Source organism: Staurois parvus, unplaced genomic scaffold, assembly GCF_062004578.1.
Source record: "Staurois parvus isolate SC_StPar_1 unplaced genomic scaffold, SC_StPar_1.0 ptg000656l, whole genome shotgun sequence".
Lineage (NCBI taxonomy): Eukaryota > Metazoa > Chordata > Amphibia > Anura > Ranidae > Staurois > Staurois parvus.
This window is the reverse complement of record NW_028318452.1, coordinates 599,499-620,859: the sequence shown is the minus strand read 5'-3', so window position 1 is coordinate 620,859 and position 21,361 is coordinate 599,499. Positions and strand designations below refer to the sequence as shown.

General features: G+C 45.7%; 1 protein-coding gene across 1 annotated transcript in view; it reads right to left on the bottom strand.

Moving 5' to 3' along the window:
* TBCA (tubulin folding cofactor A) overlaps nt 1-18,957 on the bottom strand; it is an 82,233-nt gene extending 63,276 nt beyond the window's left edge. Inside the window, exon 1 of the mRNA XM_089694210.1 lies at nt 18,780-18,957. Within this exon, the coding sequence (XP_089550336.1) occupies nt 18,780-18,832 (53 nt within the window). The 5' untranslated portion in view covers nt 18,833-18,957. The remainder of the gene's footprint in view (nt 1-18,779) is intronic.
* Nucleotides 18,958-21,361: the final 2,404 nt, after the last annotated feature.

The window sequence follows — 21,361 nt, the reverse complement described above, 5'->3', positions numbered from 1 at the left end:
CGGCTTGCTATGGGGGCATTTGGTAGTGAGAAGGAGCCAGGAGTGTGGGTGGGGAACCCCAGAAGAGAAAAATCGGGGCTGATCTGTGCAAAACCATTACACAGAGCAACATTGTACCTTTATAATCACTTTAAGGCACAATACAGAGGGACTAAAAGAAAACTAAATGAACATATTAAATATAAATATACTTACCTTTCCCCCAGCGCTTAGGTGAAGGGGATATTCCTCAGGATCTCATCTGGAAGGGTGGCAATGTCACCCCCCTCCCTCCACAGTGTAGAATCTAGGGGAAACCTAAGTATATCTATTCATTCTTTCCCTCACAGGTTTTCTTTGCAGCATTTTAGCATGGGCAGGGGGTGCTTTAGAAAAAACAAAACAGATATTAAACATCAGTTTGAAAACAAGAAAATAAAGCGGTCAACTGACCTAGAAGGCTGGCTTTACACCCCTGTGTTATTGAGCCATTCATTTAGATTGGTACCCCAAGAAAAAAACTGCGTCTGTAATGCAATTGTGCTGCTCTGAAAAACATGCATACCCATTACATACGTAAGGAAAAAAAAAAAGTATGCGGTGCAGGTGCATTTTTTTGGTCTGTTGTAGTACATAGGAAGCCCTTACAAAATAAAATGAGTTGCCATAGTATCTGCATGTTAGGTTGGGGACATGTTATAAGCAAATTGGAAGAAAAATTCTGTACGAGTAACGATCGTAGATTATCCAAAACACAGTGCTTTCAACAGCCGGGAAAAAAAAAAACTAAGGTATAAGCTAGGAATTTTTTATTGTACATGAACACAATGGTGTCCGTTTATGAACCAGGGGTAAATGACCGCTGCTCAGTTCTCCGGCATTCTCGGAGAACACAGTTCTCCTGTGAATGCCTTTTATGAAGCATATGTAGATCAGTTCTCCGAAAGAAGGAAAACGGCTGATTTTACTATAATCTCGCGACATTACAGTAAAAGATCAGTTTACTAAGCAGAGGTAAATTATCGCTGCTTAGTTTGTGGTCCATCCGATTCTCCAGCTCTGGGCTGGAGAATCTGGAGGGAGAACACAGATCTCCAGTTAAGAGCTGAACGTGTTCTCCGCTGATCTCCTGAGTGTCATAAACTGTGAATGACCAGAGAATAGCTGTGATCCTCTGAATCGCAGCTATTCTCTGTGTCATAAAAACGGACACCTATGTGTACAGCAATCATACAGAAATAATCGAATAGAAAAAAAACAAGCATGACCAGAAGCAAAAGAACGACCCAGAAGAAGATAGCAAAGAACATAGAAACTGTACACAAGAACGAACTTTGCCTTAGTCATTCGAGAATTTTCATACCGAGTTAATACCATACCTTACCTTCATGAAACTTGGACAATCATTCATCCACTTTTCTCAGCATGTGTACCCTGCTTTATAGTGCACATAGTAATGTACCACAAAGATGTGAAGGGTCTTTTACAGTTTCTTTCAAAACTACACCAGCCGCTCTCTGCAAATCTGACCCTTCCCTTGTTTACCACTTAAAAAATTAAGGCAGTAAGATAGGCAGTATGTAGGGCTGATTTTAGTATGGGCCCACTTTAATTTGTGCACACCAGCTCTGAGGGAGTACCAATAGTCCAATTACATTATATTCCAATTTGATAAAAGATTTAAATTCTTTGGTTCTGTCATTTTTTAATACTGTATCCTTTAAGGGCTATGAAATGCGTGCAGATAGGCACATTAAATAATGTCCCCAACTTGGAGCAGATGAAAGAATTGCGTCACCTAATCATTGTACCATGCCCTTACAACCGTGCCTATTTTCAGCATGTCTGGTCTAGTGCTTGTATTCCAATCCTTTAGCTGATGGATACTGAATTATTCTGTCTCTCTAAAGCCTTATTCCCTGTAATGAATCAAACTTCTTAACCAAGAATTGAATTTGTTGAGTAGGTTCCAGCTTGCTTATTCCCAATTTATTATCTAGCCATCTCTCTTTGAAACTTAAACAGTGATTGATAGATTTTGATTTAGAATCTGAGCTAATTTTTCAATAATCTATCCCAAGAGAGCAAAATGATGTCTATACCAAAGAGGTAAGGAAAAAATGCTGGATGAAGATATACAACTGTATATTTGTAGGGGTATTTTATTAACACAGGGAAGGAAAGTAAAACATAACAGAATGTATGGAATTTCTACTAATATTATAAGTTTCTATAAGCTATAGGAACATAAAATACCTAATGATGTTTATATATTGGAAAAACATTTCAATGAGATGGTGGATTTTTGATGGAATGACAACTTTAAAGCAGTCAGTCTACTAAAAAGAAAAGCTTAGCTTAATATTGCAGCGTTCACACAGCAGTGGTTTTCAGGGAAATACGAGAGGTCTTCAAAAGGTTTCTGCACTTTTGTAAAATAAATAATAAAAACATTTTATATATATATATATATATATATATACATACACACACACACATACACACACTATATTGCCAAAAGTATTGGGCAAGCCCTCCAAATCATTGGATTCAGGTGTTCCAATCATTTCCATGGCCACAGGTGTATAAAATCAAGCCCCTAGGCATGCAGACTGTTTTTAGAAACATTTGTGAAAGAATGGGTCGCTCTCAGGAGCTCAGTAAATTCAAGCGTGGTACCGTGATAGGTTGCCACCTGTGCAATAAGTCAATCCGTGACATTTCCTTGCTACTAAATATTCCACGGTCAACTGTTAGTGGTATTATAACAAAGTGGAAGCAACTGGGAACAACAGCAATTCAACTATGAAGTGGTAGGCCACGTAAAATGACAGGGGGGGTCAGCGCATGCTGAAGCACACAGTAGTTACCAACTGTCTGCATAGTTAATAACTAAAGACCTTCAAACATCGTGTGGCCTTCAGATTAGCAGAACAGTGCGTAGAGAGCTTCATGGAATGGGTTTCCATGGCCAAGCAGCTTCATTCGAGCCTTACATCACTAAGAGCAATGGAAACCTTTGGATGGAGTGGTGTAAAGCAAGCCACCACTGGACTCTAGAGCAGGGGAGACATGTTCTCTGGAGTGACGAATCACGCTTCTCTGACAACCCAATGGACGTGTCTGGGTTCGGCAGTTGCCAGGAGAATGGTACTTGCCTGACTGCATTGTGCCAAGTGTAAAATTTGGTGAAAGGGGGATTATGGTGTGGGGTTGTTTTTCAGGGGTTGGGCTTGGCCCTTTAGTTCCAGTGAAGGGAACTCTTAGGGTGTCAGCATACCAAGACATTTTGGACAATTTCATGTTCCCAACTTTGTGGGAACAGTTTGGGGATGGCCCCTTCCTGTTCCAACATGACTGCTCACCAGTGCACAAAGCCAGGTCCATAAAAACATGGATGAGCCTGCACTCCAACCCGACTGAACACCTTTGGGATGAATTAGACCTGGTGGAGTTGCACTCAGAAGGTTTTTTTCACTTTCATGAATAGAATGCATGACGGTAAAAACCTTGTGGCTTTACAACCACTTTACGTCTTTAAAATGCATGGGAAAAATGTCAGCTGAAACGCATCAGCTTTTTTCAGACTAGTTTTATAATTCCATCACACTGCCATTAAACAGAGAAAATTTCTTGACAATAACCCTTTGTTTTAATATACAGAATCACCTACAAAAAAGATGTCAATAAAATACAAGAATTGAAATTCCAGATGGATCTGTTTTGGACATGTAGCCCTCAGGACTGGTTCACCAAATGCACAAAAGAAAAATTGGCTTCCTTGAAGATATAAAAAAAAGTCAATACATTCTCTCCATAGGTTCAGATGTAAAATTCTTTAATCAAGGCTTGTAGATTTGTAATTATGGTATGTCAGCTACATTTAAACAAGAGTGTTAAAAGATTGTTAAAGTTAAACTAACACAATTGCAATGCGAATTGTCTTAGTCTCATTCTAATCTACTGGTGTCACTTTCATTTAGCCGGAAGGAAACAACGGGACGGTGTCAGCACTGTTTTTGCATGGCCCCGGCACTCTTTATTCACTTTAAATTGAAAGCCATTATTAGTTTGAAATGGATATAAAAAGACATATTTAAGGATGTTTTATGTAATTAAAGGATAACCTTATGGAACACCACAATAAATGGTCAACATTCTACATATGCTTCCTGAGATAAGATCTGAAAAAAGCAAATCATTAAAGTAATAATAAACCCAATTTTTTTACAATATTCCACATGCTTAAAAACCATTAACAATGGATGCTGCTCCTTCCTGCTGCAAAGCTTTTGTTTCCTGACAAATTAGCAGGAGCTCTGATGCTGCCCCTGATTATCCAGATTCAGGAACTTCTTTCCCTTGCTGGGTCCTATGTGTTTGGGTTTGGAGCTGAACAGATGTGGTGTGCTTGTACACTGTGTACGTCCATACAAAAAACAAAGGCATGAAGCCTAGGATGGCAATCCACACCCCTGTTCCTTCAAGCTAATTAATGGTCAGCTCCTAGAGATTAACCTGTCCCTTCTTGTGAAGTACTCTGACTAATGTCCCTGAAAGGAAGTTCAGGGTAGTAGCAATGAGAGAGCTGGAGTCAGCAGCACTGAGGATTAGTAAATTTAAAAGCAAAGTTCACTGTTGGAACATGTAGTATTTGTATTTAGTTGTTTTACACTTTGTTTTACATTTTCAGTTGTTTCCTGGTTTCTGGCCTTGGCAAATGTTATCATACATTCCAGAAGTCTTCATAGATATTTTTTTCTTTCAGCCGGAGGAGGTGGGAGAAAGGACTTTCTCAGCTAAACACACCCTCCTGCCTGCATGCCTGAGCTAAGAGCAGATGGATTCCATGAAGTAAAATGTTCCATAGATCATCTACCCTTGCTCAAGATGGCCTTGGCTAGTAAGGCTAGGGATTGTTTTTCAACATTATTTCTCACCAAAGCATGGAGACATGGATGGATGGGTGCATTTATTTGAAAATTAAAAATAAATTAAGAGTTGTTTTCAGTTTGTGGTGCCCAGATACAGTTTGGTCCCCCAAATTCACACTATTACGAGAACTGCCGTAGTGCTTTACCGCTGCCAGAGCTCTCCGTTGCCGGCTACACTAGGGGGCAGTCTGGTGCACGATTCAGCACACCACACTGTTCCTTTTTTTTGTTCTACTGGAGCTTTATTTGAAGTGTACAATATGTACACTTCTTTCAAAGCAATGTTGGACAGCGTGGTGCATTGCGCTGCCAGACATTGCAGTGCAATTCAAGCTGGTGCGCTGCAATAAAATGCAGCATGCCTGGCTAGACTGCCTTGCAGTGTGAATAGGACACAAAGGAAATAATTGTTTCTCATGTGTCCCTGCAGTGACAGATGTATTACCATGCGGTAACACGTCTGTCACTGCATATAGTGTGAATTGGTCCTTAAGGGGTCTACCTATATACAGTGCCTTAAAAAAGTATTCATACCCCTTGAAATTTTCCACATTTTGTCATGTTACAACCAAAACGTAAAATGTATTTTATTGGGACTTTATGTGATAGACCAACATAAAGTGGCACATAATTGTGAAGTGGAAGGAAAATGATAAATGGTTTTCAACATTTTTTACAAATAAATATCTGAAAAGTGTGGCATGCATTTGTATTCAGCCCCCTTTACTCTGATACCCCTTACTAAGATCTAGTGGAACCAATTGCCTTCAGAAGTCACCTAATTAGTAAATTAGTGAACTACAGCATCACCAAGGCCTAGAAACACACCAGACAGGTCAGGGATAATGTACTGGGGAAGTTTAAAGCAGGGTTAGGTAATAAAAAAAATCTCAAGCTTTGAACATCTCACAGAGCAGTGTTCAATCCATCATCCGAAAATGGAAAGAGTATGACCCAACCACAAACCTACCAAGACATGGCCGTCCACCTAAACTGACAGGCCGGGCAAGGAGAGCATTAATCAGAGAAGCAGCCAAGAGGCCCATGGGAACTCTGGAGGAGCTGCAGAGATCCACAGCTCAGCTGGAGAATCTATTAGTCGTGCACTCCACAAATCTGGCCTTTATGGAAGAGTGGCAGGAACAAAGCCATTGTAGAAAGAAAGCCATAAGCATAAGGACACAGCAAACAAATGGAAGAAGGTGCTCCGGGTCAGATGAGACAAAAATGTAAAAGCTAAACACTATGTGTGGCGGAAAACGATCACTGCACATCACCCTAAACACACCATCCCCACCGTGAAACATGGTGGGGGCAGCATCATGTTGTGGGGATGCTTTTCTTCAGCAGGGACAGTGAAGCTAAGCAGAGTTGATGGGAAGATGAATGAAGCCAAATACAGGGCAGTCTTAGAAGAAAACCTGTTAAATATCTGCCAAAGACTTGAGACTGGGGTGGAGGTTCACCTTCCAGCAGGACAACGACCCTAAACATACAGCCAGAGCTACAAGGAATGCCTTAGATCAAAGCATATTCATGTGTTAGAATGACCCAGTTAAAGACCAGACCTAAATCCAATTGAGAATCTGTGGAAAGACTTGAAAATTGCTGTTCACAGATGCTCTCCATCCAATCTGACAGAGTTTGAGCTATTTTGCAAAGAAGAATGGGCAAAAATTGCACTGTTTAGATGTGCAAAGCTGGCTGAGACATCCCCAAAAAGACTTGCAGCTGTAATTGCAGCAAAAGGTGGTTCTACAAAGTATTGACTCAGGGGGGCTGAATACTAATGCACACCACACTTTTTAGATATTTGTAAAACATGTTGAAAAAAAACATTTATGTTCCTTCCACTTCACAATTCTGTGCCACTTTGTGTTGGTCTCTCACATAAAATCCCAATAAAATATATTGATGTTGTTTGGTTGTAACATGACAAAATGGGGAAAATTTCAAGGGATATGAATACTTGAAAAATGTGACTGGCACTTTCAAGGCACCGTATTTTTTACACAAGAGTCAAATTTTTTCAAAGTTAACTCAATTGGAAAAATATATAAAAGGTTATGTGAATCTTGTGTGAAAACCATTTATAAATAAACCTTGAAATGTTCATTAGAAAGGTTCAACGAGGGAAGAATAAAGTTGCAATATTTAACCAGTTCAACTATTTGAATGTACTACGTACGTCCAAAGAAAGAACTGTTAATCACAAACTGATGGCCACAGTAGCAGCCATCAGCTTGTGATCCATTTGCTCAGCAGGCTGTGGGCTAGAAAGTGAAAGTGATGTGTTTTCTCCCTAGCTGCCAATCACTTTCACGCAGGAGGCGGCAGGGTCCCTCCTCTCCCTCTCCCCAGTCTATTAGACCCCTAATGTCTCCAAGAATACTACCTGTCACCTGCCCAATGCTTTCACATAGGGGTTTATTAACCCCTTGAGATAGCAATTAAGTAAAAATAAATAAAAAATAAAAATTACAATAAAATGTGTAAAACATTAAAAAAAAAAAAAAAAGTATTGCCATAACCCACATTGCCCCGCAAACGTAAATGCAGCTCAGGGTGCACACGCATATGTAAACCGCACCACACATGACACATTGGCATGAACGTCAGAGTGAGAACAATAATTCCAGCACAAGGGCTCCTGTTTACCTCTAAACTGATGATCTGTAAAAGCTCTTAAAGCATTACCTATGGAGATTGTTGATTACTGTAGTTTTTTGCAACATCATGGACACACGCAACTTTAAGACTTGGCATGTTTGGTATCTATTTACTCGGCGCAACCTTATCTTTTATACTTTACCAATTGGCTAGTATATTGTGTGTGCTTGCACTAAAATTCATTGTATTATATTTTTTTCTTAAAATTAGTGTTTAATAAACAACTGCACAAATTTTTTTTTTTCTATTCTACAGGGCCTCTGCTTTCAGAAAATATACTATGTTCTAGGGGTTTAAGTAATTCTATTGCCAAAAATGAAGATTTTCACACATGTGCAAAAAATGCAAAAAGAAAAAATATTTTTTGAGCCAATACTGACATAGAAAAGAAAATGTACAAAACCATTATATATTCAAAATTCAATTTATTAAACAAGAAAAGAAAAATTTTTTTAACCATTTAACCTTCTATAAGGTGGCGAGCTGCAATTTGGATGGAGGAACGTCTGCGGGCATAGAGTAAAATAGATTTTGCTAAGGCATTTGATACCCTGCAAACAATTCATTTACAAATTAAGGTCTTTTGGCATTGATGACATGGTATGTACCTACATAGAAAACTGGCTGCAAGAACACCTCCAGAATGTAGCAAACTGTTGATTTGGCCACTCCAAATGTTGCTGCTATCTCTCTGATGGAGTTTAGTTTTAGCCTTACAATGGCCTGTTTCACTTGCATGGACAGCTCCTTTAAACGCATGATGTAGGTTCACAGCAATAGATTCCAAATGCAAATACCACACTTAGAATCAACTCCAGACCTTTTACCTGCTTAACTGATGAAGAAATAACAAAGGAGTAGCCCACACCTGGCCATGAAATAGCTTTTGATTCAATTGTCCAATTGCTTTTGGTCCCTTGAAAAAGGGGGGATGGCTACTCTTTAGAGCTGCAATTCCTAAACCCTTCCTGAAATTTGGATGTACATACCCTCAAATTCAACCTGAATGTGCACTTTCAGCTCATATCCATGATATAACTATAGCTTGAATACGTTTTGGTAAATACCTAAAAATAACCTAAACTTGTGCCTGTGTCCAAATATACAGTCAGGTCCATAAATATTGGGACATCGACACAATTCTAACATTTTTGGCTCTATACACCACCACAATGGATTTGAAATGAAACAAACAAGATGTGCTTTAACTGCAGACTGTCAGCTTTAATTTAAGGGTATTTACATCCAAATCAGGTGAACGGTGTAGGAATTACAACAGTTTGCATAGGTGCCTCCCACTTGATAAGGGACCAAAAGTAATGGGACAATTGGCTTCTCAGCTGTTCCATGGCCAGGTGTGTGTTATTCCCTCATTATCCCAATTACAACGAGCAGATAAAAAGGTCCAGAGTTCATTTCAAGTGTGCTATTTGCAATTTGAATCTGTTGCTGTCAACTGTCAAGATGAGATCCAAAGAGCTGTCACTATCAGTGAAACAAGCCATCATTAGGCTTAAAAAACAAAACAAACCCATCAGAGAGATAGCAAAAACATTAGGCGTGGCCAAAACAACTGTTTGGAACATTCTTAAAAAGAAGGAACGCACCGGTGAGCTCAGCAACACCAAAAGACCTGGAAGACCACGGAAAACAACTGTGGTGGATGACCGAAGAATTCTTTCCCTGGTGAAGAAAACACCCTTCACAACAGTTGGCCAGATCAAGAACACTCTCCAGGAGGTAGGTGTATGTGTGTCAAAGTCAACAATCAAGAGAAGACTTTACCAAAGTGAATACAGAGGGTTCACCACAAGATGTAAACCATTGGTGAGCCTCAAAAACAGGAAGGCCAGATTAGAGTTTGCCAAACGACATCTAAAAAAGCCTTCACAGTTCTGGAACAACATCCTATGGACAGATGAGACCAAGATCAACTTGTACCAGAGTGATGGGAAGAGAAGAGTATGGAGAAGGAAAGGAACTGCTCATGATCCTAAGCATACCACCTCATCAGTGAAGCATGGTGGTGGTAGTGTCATGGCGTGGGCATGTATGGCTGCCAATGGAACTGGTTCTCTTGTATTTATTGATGATGTGACTGCTGACAAAAGCAGCAGGATGAACTTTGAAGTGTTTCGGGCAATATTATCTGCTCATATTCAGCCAAATGCTTCAGAACTCATTGGACGCCGCTTCACAGTGCAGATGGACAATGACCCAAAGCATACTGCAAAAGCAACCAAAGAGTTTTTTAAGGGAAAGAAGTGGAATGTTATGCAACGGCCAAGTCAATCACCTGACCTGAATCCGATTGAGCATGCATTTCACTTGCTGAAGACAAAACTGAAGGGAAAATGCCCCAAGAACAAGCAGGAACTGAAGACAGTTGCAGTAGAGGCCTGGCAGAACATCACCAGGGATGAAACCCAGCATCTGGTGATGTCTATGTGTTCCAGACTTCAGGCTGTAATTGACTGCAAAGGATTTGCAACCAAGTATTAAAAAGTGAAAGTTTGATTTATAATTATTATTCTGTCCATGGAACAGCTGAGAAGCCAATTGTCCCATTACTTTTGGTCTCTTAACAAGTGGGAGGCACATATGCAAACTGTTGTAATTAATACACTGTTCACCTGATTTGGATGTAAATACCCTCAAATTAAAGCTGACAGTCTGCAGTTAAAGCCCATCTTGTTTGTTTTATTTCAAATCCATTGTGGTGGTGTATAGAGCCAAAAATGTTAGAATTGTGTTGATGTCCCAATATTTATGGACCTGACTGTATATGGACCTAACTGTACAGTTGCAATAAAAAGTATGTGAACCCCTTGGGATTACGTGGAGTTTTGCATGAATTGGGCATAAAATGTGCTCTGAACGTCATCTAAGTCACAACAATAGAAGAACACAGTCTGCTGAACATAATACTACACAAACATTAGATGTTGCCATAGCTTAATTGCACATAACATGTAAACATTCACAGTGCAGGGAGGAAAAAGTATGTGAGGCCCTAGCTTAATGACTTCTCCCAGAGCTAATTGGAGCCAGGAGTGAGCCAACCTTGACTCCAATCAGCGTGATGATATTGGATGTGTTGCTGACAGCTGTCCTGCCCTTAAAAAACACACACCTGTTTTGGGTTTACTGGTTTCAAGAAGCACTGTCTGATGTGAACCATGCCTCGCAGAAAAGAGCTCTCAGAAGACCTACGATCAAGAATTGTTGACTTGCATGAAGCTGGGAAGGGTTACAAAAGTATCTCCAAAAGCCTTGATGTTCATGTGTCCACGGTAAGACAGACTGTCTACAAATGGAGAAAGTTTAGCACTGTTGCTACTCTCCCTAGGCGTGGTCGTCCTGTAAAAATGACTGCAAGAGCACAGCGAAGAATGTTGCATGAGGTAAAGAAGAATCCCAGAGTGGCAGCTAAAGACCTACAGAAATTTCTGGCACATGCTAACATTTTTGTTGACACATCTACAATAAGGAAAACCTTCCTTATTGTGATTCTTTCCTTTTACAGAGTAGATAGAATAGATTTAGAAAGGGTTGGGAGCAGGTTTAGGCTTAGTTAGGGTTTGACTGAATTACACTTTAACTACTTCCTGCTTGTAGGATATACCTGTAGGTCCTCAGGCTGAAGTGGTTATACTGGGGCCATTGCTGCAGCTGCCGTCATGACCCTGGTATCTTTTTTTTTTTTTCAGCAAGCGATTATGAAAAATGTAAAACTAATCCAAGTGGTAATAGAGCCACTGAATCTCTTTTACATGGATTGTAAGGGGTCCACCCTCCCTTGCTGCCTTTGTGGGCTCTCCTGTTCTAGAGCAGAGGACAGAAGGCAGAGGTTCCACTGGCTTACCATAGAGATGAAGGAATGGAAGTTCCCCGATCATCCCTATGGTCTATGAAATCGGAAGCAACGGGTATTTTGTCACTTCAGATTTCGGTTAGTTGTTTACATGATGTTACTGGCTTGTAACAACATGTAATCAAACCAATCTCAGTTAAATCTGATGATATTAAGGGTAGAGGAGAGATCTGAGGTCTAATAGACCTCCCATGTCTAAGTAAAGAGAACCCATCACTGCCCCAGCGATCAGAAGGGAGGATGTTCATACTTTGTGATTGCAATAAAAGTAATAAAAAAATGTAAAGAAACAGTGTAAAAACAAATTTAACATGCACCCACCCTCCTGTGCTCATATGCAAAGGTGAAAGCATATGTAGGTCCCATTTGTAAAACGGTAATTGCACCACATATGGTATTGCTGCAAATGAGCAATAATTCCAGCACCAGACCTCATATGTAACTCTAAACTGGTAACCTGTAAAGACTTTTAACCTCCCTGGCGGTTTTCCCGAGTGTAGCTCGGGGTAGAATTTCTATACCACAAGCGGTAACCCCGAGCTACACTCGGGCTTACCATGCGGCGCTGCTCTGGGGGTCCCTGCAGCACTTACCTTGTCCTTCGTTCCCACGATGTGTCCCCTGCAGCGTCCCCGGCCATCTACTCCGGCCGATGCCGGCATCCGGCTTCTGTGTTCCGGTCCCCGTGACGTCGGGACGTACGGGCGCCGCCGGGAAATTAAAAAAATTTAAAAAATGTCATTTTTTTTTTTCAATTTTAAATAGTAAAACATTGCTGTTTCATCCCATTTCACATACATATTGTCCCTAGTGCTTTGCCCTGTGCCCTGCCTGCATTTTGTCTGTTTTTTCTGCCTGGAAACTTAGAAAAGTCCATGGCGTCCAAAAAGCGTCCCTTTACGTCAAAAGCGGTTTTAGACCGGCTAGAGAACAGCGATAGTAAATCAGAACCACTTACAGAATTGAGTGATAATGATTTGTGGGGAAATTTTTCTAAAAATTACAGCCTACAATAAAAAACTATTTCCATGCGAAAAAATGGTACCGCTTTCAGCACAAAAAATCAGAAGGAATCATACCGCCAAGGAGGTTAAAGCAACACCTATGGACATTTTTGAAGTGTTACTAAACCCAGGACTGTGCATTCACTATATCTGGTCTCCCACAGTACACAGAACAAGAAAATTCAATTATTTTAGTAAATATAAACTGCTAAATACCATCAGCAGTTAGAGCAGTCTTGTGACTTCTATCAGTGTCCAGCAGGGCACTGGTTAAATCTTGTAGGAGTTTCATACTCTCCTGATTGTCCTATGAGGCTGCAGGACCCCAGACCCTCTGTCTGGACAGCTCTGATTGGCCCTGTGCTGATCATATGCATCCTCCTAAGAGAAAAAAACTCTCTAGCAATACACACCAAACTGAGAATGTGCAGTTTGCCCCCAAAGCTCTGTTCTATCAAGAAATGGATTGGGGACAGTAGAAGAAGGGGGAGGTTCAGAGAAGACAGGATCAAATGGCCTCTTTACACAATGGGGAGGATTAATCCTTTAGGTTTCACAGTGAGTATAACAAGCATGCTTTACTGCATATACAGACTGATTTTACTGTTGTGGGTTTAATATCACTTTAGGTACCGCAGTTTGGCGCCATCCCATGAGCGTACACAATTTTAAAGGCAAGTTTGCCTTTATTACATTTTCAGCAAATTAACAAAACAAGGCATGAGAAATAATGAAAACAAGAACAAAGTAGAAGAACATAAACAAAAAAAAAAAACAACAAATGTGGTGATAATCCATGTGGATGGGCAAAAATAATTCCATATAACAGAAAGATGGAAGGATCAATAACACAGTAACACGTTACAGAGATATGAATAAACAGAGTTTCAAGGGGGGCATCACCAGTAAGATGTATGAAACAAAAAGAGATAGCTTCGTATAACCAAGAGTATAAACCCAAACTGAGAAAAAAAGAGATGAAAATATAAAAAAAAGAGAAAAAAATAGAAATCAGTTGTAGAGATGGAGAAACATGAGAAGAGAGAGGGTTGGGAGACGAGAACAGCAAAAGCAGGACCAAGGCGGCCCTCAACCAGTATCCCACCGAGGTGATCCAGCTAACCACACTCGGCGGCGTACACAATTTTAAATGTTTGGTATCTATTTATTCGACGTGACATCATCTTTTAGACTTTTACCAAACAACTGGGCATTACATTGTATTTTTGTGCATTAACATCTTGGCGCTGGCCAAATGCAAATGTGCAGCCTCCTGGCGTCTGGTCCTAGATGCCGTGCTGCCGCACATTTGTGTTCTATAATAAAAAAAAACGTGATGAGAGCGCGCACCCTCGCTCCCAGCACACGTCCGGTACTCACGGAAAGGTCCCGATCTCCTCTTTCGATTGGGACCTTTCCCGATCATGTGACCGCCGTGATGGTTTGTCACAGCGGTCACATGACCCTAAACCCCGCCCCCTGAAACCTTTAAAGGGTAGGGAGGCGCCGGCGCCAAGGGGTTAAAACTTAATAACCAGTTTGTGTCAAGAGTACGCATATATGCGGCCTGTTGGTGGGTGGAGCTCGATGCAGAGAGGCCGTGTATATGCATGCCTAAATGTAAACAAACCTGTGCCGAGACTGTTCGCCCTGCGTGCTCCTGGCACCTAACGGAGATTTCCAATCATATGAGCACCAATCAAGGCAGTCAAATAATCAGAAACCCCTTAAAGGGCCGGGAGGCACCGACGTTACGGGATTAAAGTGTTGGTTTTTTTTTCAAACCATTTACGTTTGAAAAACCGCTGCGCAAATAATGTGTGCCATATAAAACTGCAACACCCACCATTTTATTCTCTAGCAGCTATGCTAAAAATATATATAATGTTTAGGGGTTTTAAGTACGTTTCTAGCAAAAGAATGCAGATCTTTACGTCGGAGAGAAGTGTCAGAATGAACATTTATAGGTAGTAACACCAGAGACTGCAGATCCAGGGAACATCTGAATGCTACCTGGGGATTCAGGAAGGTATCCCCCCAAAACATTGGATCAAGCTTCTTCCGGGTTATAGTTTCGCCTTCCCCTGGATTGACTATGGGTAAAGGATTGTGTATGTGGGGGTTTTATTAGTTGAACTAGATGGACTTAAGTCTTTTTTTCAACCTATGTACTGTATGTGATAATATAAAGTCCTCCTGCGCTTATATGGATTCTCCCTATCCCTAAGCTGCTGGCACTAGTACCTCAACCCCACGGTGTATATGAATTCAAAAGTATATATGATAGTGCAGCGCTATGAATATCCATCCAAGACAGTGATAAGATCCTATATGGATCTATACATGTGAAAAGTGAACCACACTTGACAACATAAATAATCTACACTAAAATGCAAATACAAATCATGCATTTATGTGGGGGGGTCCTTATTTGTATTTGCATTTTAGTGTGGATTTTTTATGTTGTCAAGTGTGGTTCACTTATCACGTTGTAGTAATTTATCCCTGTACAGGGATACACATATAGTTTTGCACCATTCATCTGTAATTAAGTGATCCCTCAAGTGTGGAGTGTACAGGCCTATCAGGCGGCTCCCTCCTATACAGGGCTGTCAGGCGGCTCCCCTCCTATACAGGGCTGTCAGGCGGCTCCCCTCCTATACAGGGCTGTCAGGCGGCTCCCCTCCTATACCGGGCTGTCAGGCGGCTCCCCTCCTATACCGGGCTGTCAGGCGGCTCCCCTCCTATACCGGGCTGTCAGGCGGCTCCCCTCCTATACCGGGCTGTCAGGCGGCTCCCCTCCTATACCGGGCTGTCAGGCGGCTCCCCTCCTATACCGGGCTGTCAGGCGGCTCCCCTCCTATACCGGGCTGTCAGGCGGCTCCCCTCCTATACCGGGCTGTCAGGCGGCTCCCCTCCTATACCGGGCTGTCAGGCGGCTCCCCTCCTATACCGGGCTGTCAGGCGGCTCCCCTCCTATACCGGGCTGTCAGGCGGCTCCCCTCCTATACCGGGCTGTCAGGCGGCTCCCCTCCTATACCGGGCTGTCAGGCGGCTCCCCTCCTATACCGGGCTGTCAGGCGGCTCCCCTCCTATACCGGGCTGTCAGGCGGCTCCCCTCCTATACAGGGCTGTCAGGCGGCTCCCCTCCTATACAGGGCTGTCAGGCGGCTCCCCTCCTATACAGGGCTGTCAGGCGGCTCCCCTCCTATACAGGGCTGTCAGGCGGCTCCCCTCCTATACCGGGCTGTCAGGCGGCTCCCCTCCTATACAGGGCTGTCAGGCGGCTCCCCTCCTATACAGGGCTGTCAGGCGGCTCCCCTCCTATACAGGGCTGTCAGGCGGCTTCCCCTCCTATACAGGGCTGTCAGGCGGCTCCCCTCCTATACCGGGCTGTCAGGCGGCTCCCCTCCTATACCGGGCTGTCAGGCGGCTCCCCTCCTATACCGGGCTGTCAGGCGGCTCCCCTCCTATACCGGGCTGTCAGGCGGCTCCCCTCCTATACCGGGCTGTCAGGCGGCTCCCCTCCTATACCGGGCTGTCAGGCGGCTCCCCTCCTATACCGGGCTGTCAGGCGGCTCCCCTCCTATACCGGGCTGTCAGGCGGCTCCCCTCCTATACCGGGCTGTCAGGCGGCTCCCCTCCTATACCGGGCTGTCAGGCGGCTCCCCTCCTATACCGGGCTGTCAGGCGGCTCCCCTCCTATACCGGGCTGTCAGGCGGCTCCCCTCCTATACCGGGCTGTCAGGCGGCTCCCCTCCTATACCGGGCTGTCAGGCGGCTCCCCTCCTATACCGGGCTGTCAGGCGGCTCCCCTCCTATACAGGGCTGTCAGGCGGCTCCCCTCCTATACAGGGCTGTCAGGCGGCTCCCCTCCTATACAGGGCTGTCAGGCGGCTCCCCTCCTATACAGGGCTGTCAGGCGGCTCCCCTCCTATACAGGGCTGTCAGGCGGCTCCCCTCCTATACAGGGCTGTCAGGCGGCTCCCCTCCTATACAGGGCTGTCAGGCGGCTCCCCTCCTATACAGGGCTGTCAGGCGGCTCCCCTCCTATACAGGGCTGTCAGGCGGCTCCCCTCCTATACAGGGCTGTCAGGCGGCTCCCCTCCTATACAGGGCTGTCAGGCGGCTCCCCTCCTATACCGGGCTGTCAGGCGGCTCCCCTCCTATACCGGGCTGTCAGGCGGCTCCCCTCCTATACCGGGCTGTCAGGCGGCTCCCCTCCTATACCGGGCTGTCAGGCGGCTCCCCTCCTATACCGGGCTGTCAGGCGGCTCCCCTCCTATACCGGGCTGTCAGGCGGCTCCCCTCCTATACCGGGCTGTCAGGCGGCTCCCCTCCTATACCGGGCTGTCAGGCGGCTCCCCTCCTATACCGGGCTGTCAGGCGGCTCCCCTCCTATACCGGGCTGTCAGGCGGCTCCCCTCCTATACCGGGCTGTCAGGCGGCTCCCCTCCTATACCGGGCTGTCAGGCGGCTCCCCTCCTATACCGGGCTGTCAGGCGGCTCCCCTCCTATACCGGGCTGTCAGGCGGCTCCCCTCCTATACCGGGCTGTCAGGCGGCTCCCCTCCTATACCGGGCTGTCAGGCGGCTCCCCTCCTATACCGGGCTGTCAGGCGGCTCCCCTCCTATACCGGGCTGTCAGGCGGCTCCCCTCCTATACCGGGCTGTCAGGCGGCTCCCCTCCTATACCGGGCTGTCAGGCGGCTCCCCTCCTATACCGGGCTGTCAGGCGGCTCCCCTCCTATACCGGGCTGTCAGGCGGCTCCCCTCCTATACCGGGCTGTCAGGCGGCTCCCCTCCTATACCGGGCTGTCAGGCGGCTCCCCTCCTATACCGGGCTGTCAGGCGGCTCCCCTCCTATACCGGGCTGTCAGGCGGCTCCCCTCCTATACCGGGCTGTCAGGCGGCTCCCCTCCTATACCGGGCTGTCAGGCGGCTCCCCTCCTATACCGGGCTGTCAGGCGGCTCCCCTCCTATACCGGGCTGTCAGGCGGCTCCCCTCCTATACCGGGCTGTCAGGCGGCTCCCCTCCTATACCGGGCTGTCAGGCGGCTCCCCTCCTATACCGGGCTGTCAGGCGGCTCCCCTCCTATACCGGGCTGTCAGGCGGCTCCCCTCCTATACCGGGCTGTCAGGCGGCTCCCCTCCTATACCGGGCTGTCAGGCGGCTCCCCTCCTATACCGGGCTGTCAGGCGGCTCCCCTCCTATACCGGGCTGTCAGGCGGCTCCCCTCCTATACCGGGCTGTCAGGCGGCTCCCCTCCTATACCGGGCTGTCAGGCGGCTCCCCTCCTATACCGGGCTGTCAGGCGGCTCCCCTCCTATACCGGGCTGTCAGGCGGCTCCCCTCCTATACCGGGCTGTCAGGCGGCTCCCCTCCTATACCGGGCTGTCAGGCGGCTCCCCTCCTATACCGGGCTGTCAGGCGGCTCCCCTCCTATACCGGGCTGTCAGGCGGCTCCCCTCCTATACCGGGCTGTCAGGCGGCTCCCCTCCTATACAGGGCTGTCAGGCGGCTCCCCTCCTATACAGGGCTGTCAGGCGGCTCCCCTCCTATACAGGGCTGTCAGGCGGCTCCCCTCCTATACAGGGCTGTCAGGCGGCTCCCCTCCTATACAGGGCTGTCAGGCGGCTCCCCTCCTATACAGGGCTGTCAGGCGGCTCCCCTCCTATACAGGGCTGTCAGGCGGCTCCCCTCCTATACAGGGCTGTCAGGCGGCTCCCCTCCTATACAGGGCTGTCAGGCGGCTCCCCTCCTATACAGGGCTGTCAGGCGGCTCCCCTCCTATACAGGGCTGTCAGGCGGCTCCCCTCCTATACAGGGCTGTCAGGCGGCTCCCCTCCTATACAGGGCTGTCAGGCGGCTCCCCTCCTATACAGGGCTGTCAGGCGGCTCCCCTCCTATACAGGGCTGTCAGGCGGCTCCCCTCCTATACAGGGCTGTCAGGCGGCTCCCTCCTATACAGGGCTGTCAGGCGGCTCCCCTCCTATACAGGGCTGTCAGGCGGCTCCCTCCTATACAGGGCTGTCAGGCGGCTCCCTCCTATACAGGGCTGTCAGGCGGCTCCCCCCTATACAGGGCTGTCAGGCGGCTCCCCCCTATACAGGGCTGTCAGGCGGCTCCCTCCTATACATTGCTGTCAGGCGGCTCCCCCCTATATATTGCTGTCAGGTGGCTCCCCCCTATACAGGGCTGTCAGGCGGCTCCCCCCTATACATTGCTGTCAGGCCTAGGTGGGAGGAGATTATCCTAGAGGCGGTCGGGCACAGTACACAGCACACCTTCATGTCTCCGCCCGCCTGATCCACTCACCGCTTCACCACGCCGGTCTTTATCTTCATTTGCCTCAGCCGCGGGTCCGCCATCTTACCGGAGAAAGGTACACAAAGACAGCACGCCGTCACCAGAGACCACGGAGAGTGCGCAGTTCAGGCACAGTCACTGCAAGGCGGAAGAAGGCGTTAGTACAGGAGAGTGCGCGTACGTTCCACGCATGTGCTGCCTCTTGGATACGGCGTGTGTATGGAGGAGGGAAAGGAGACCGGCGTACGCATGCGCGACATGTGCCCTGTGTTTCTAATGCCATGTCTTACATTCCTCTGCCCCATGGATACAGTGTGTATGTGGAGGTGGATGTACACTATTACTGGCAGAGCTCTACGGTGCTGCTGGTTAACTTGCAAGGTATAGGGGCTCTCAGCTGTGGGCCCTGGTAGCTTTTAAAGTGTTACTAAACCCACAACAGTAAAATCAGTCTGTATATGCAGTAAAGCATGCTTGTTATACTCACTGTGGAACATAAGGGGTTAATCCTCTGCATTGTGTAAAAAGGCTGTTTGATCCTTTCTTCTCTGCCCCTCTTGTTGAAATGACCACCTGATACAGACTGAATCCATAGTCACATGCACATGCTCAATTTGGTGTGTATTGCTAGAGAGGTGTTTTTTTTTCTTGGGAGAGTATATGTGATCAGCACAGGGCCAATCAGCACTGTCTAGACAGAGGGTCAGGGGTTTCACATCCTCCTAGAGCAGAAAGATAGCTACCTAGAAGCGTTAACCAGTGCTCTGCTGGAGTCACAAGACTACTCTAACTGCTGATGAGACCAGGTATTTAGCAGGTTATATTTACTAAAATAATTGCATTTCCATGTTGTGTGTACTGTGGGAGACCAGATATAATGAATGCAGGGTCCGGGGAGACCAGATATAGTGAATGCAGGGACCGGGGGTACCAGATATAGTGAATGCAGGGTCCGGGGAGACCAGATATAGTGAATGCAGGGTCCGGGGGGACCAGATATAGTGAATGCAGGGACCGGGGGTACCAGATATAGTGAATGCAGGGTCCGAGGAGACCAGATATAGTGAATGCAGGGTCCGGGGAGACCAGATATAGTGAATGCAGGGTCCGGGGAGACCAGATATAGTGAATGCAGGGTCCGGGGGGACCAGATATAGTGAATGCAGGGTCCGGGGAGACCAGATATAGTGAATGCAGGGTCCGGGGAGACCAGATATAGTGAATGAAGGGTCCGGGGGGACCAGATATAGTGAATGCAGGGTCCGGGGGGACCAGGTATAGTGAATGCAGGGTCCGGGGAGACCAGATATAGTGAATGCAGGGTCCGGGGGGACCAGATATAGTGAATGCATAGTCCTGGGTTTAGTATCACTTTACTTTTGATTAGCCAGAATAATAATTTATTCTGTCCTTGAAATGAATTAACGCTCAAGGGCTAAACGCACCTAGCATTAAGGTACATTTAGATGCTTTAACATGTATTTACATGCTTAAAGCTTTTTTTGTTCCAAAATGCTGCTGCTCCTGGACATGCTGGCTGTGGTTTTTTTTCCAGCCTCTAAATGCCTATATGTGGTTTTTTTTTCCAGCCTCTAAATGCCTATATGTGCATGGACACATATACTAACATGCAGGTATGTTTATCCTAAGAGGTTAATCCTCTGCATTGTGTAAAAAGGCTCTTTGATCCTTTCTTCTCTGCCCCTTCTCTTGTTCAAATACCCATGCTGATAAGACAGACTGAACCCTTCTGCACATGCTCAGTTTAGTGTGTATCACTAGAGGTTTGTTTTTTTTTGCTTGGGAGAGTGCATGTGATCAGCACAGGGCCAATCAGCACTGTCCTGAAAGAGGTCAGGGGTTTTGCATCCTAGAGCAGAAAGAAAACTACAAGCTTTAACCAGTGCTCTGCTGAAGTCACAAGACTGCTCTAACTGCTGATGAGAAAAAGTATTTAGTAGTTTATATTTACTAAAATAATTGCAACTCCACATTGTGTGGACTGTGGGTGACCAGATATAGTGAATGCAGGGTTTAGTAACACTGTAGCCTCCCTAGCAGTCTGATTATGTCCATATTTCTGTGCTCAAAGTGGTACATTTTTTTGCATGGAAATATGTAGTTTTTATTGTAGGCCTGTAATTTTTAGGAATAACTCACTGAAATCTGTCCGAACAAGAGTCTTGTAAACATCCCGGGTATGTTAAAATTTGAAACACGAAATCATAAATTATAATTTAATAAATAATCATAAAAAAAATATAATAATAATAATAATACATTTAATTCAATAATATAATCAAACCAAAAACACTGAAATTTGAAATATAGCGCCAAGTTCACACATCACTGATCTTAGTTGCAAAATTGTTTTCAGTGTCTGATGAATTTCCCCACAAATCACCATCACTCAATTCTGCAAGTGGTTCTAATTTACTATCGCTGTTCTCTAGCTGGTCTAAAACCGATTTTGACCTAAAGGGACGCTTTTTGGATGCCATGGACGTTTCTCAGTTTCCAGGCAGAAAGAACAGTAAAAATGCAGGCAGGGCACAGGACAAAGCACTCGGGACAAAATGTATGTGAAATGG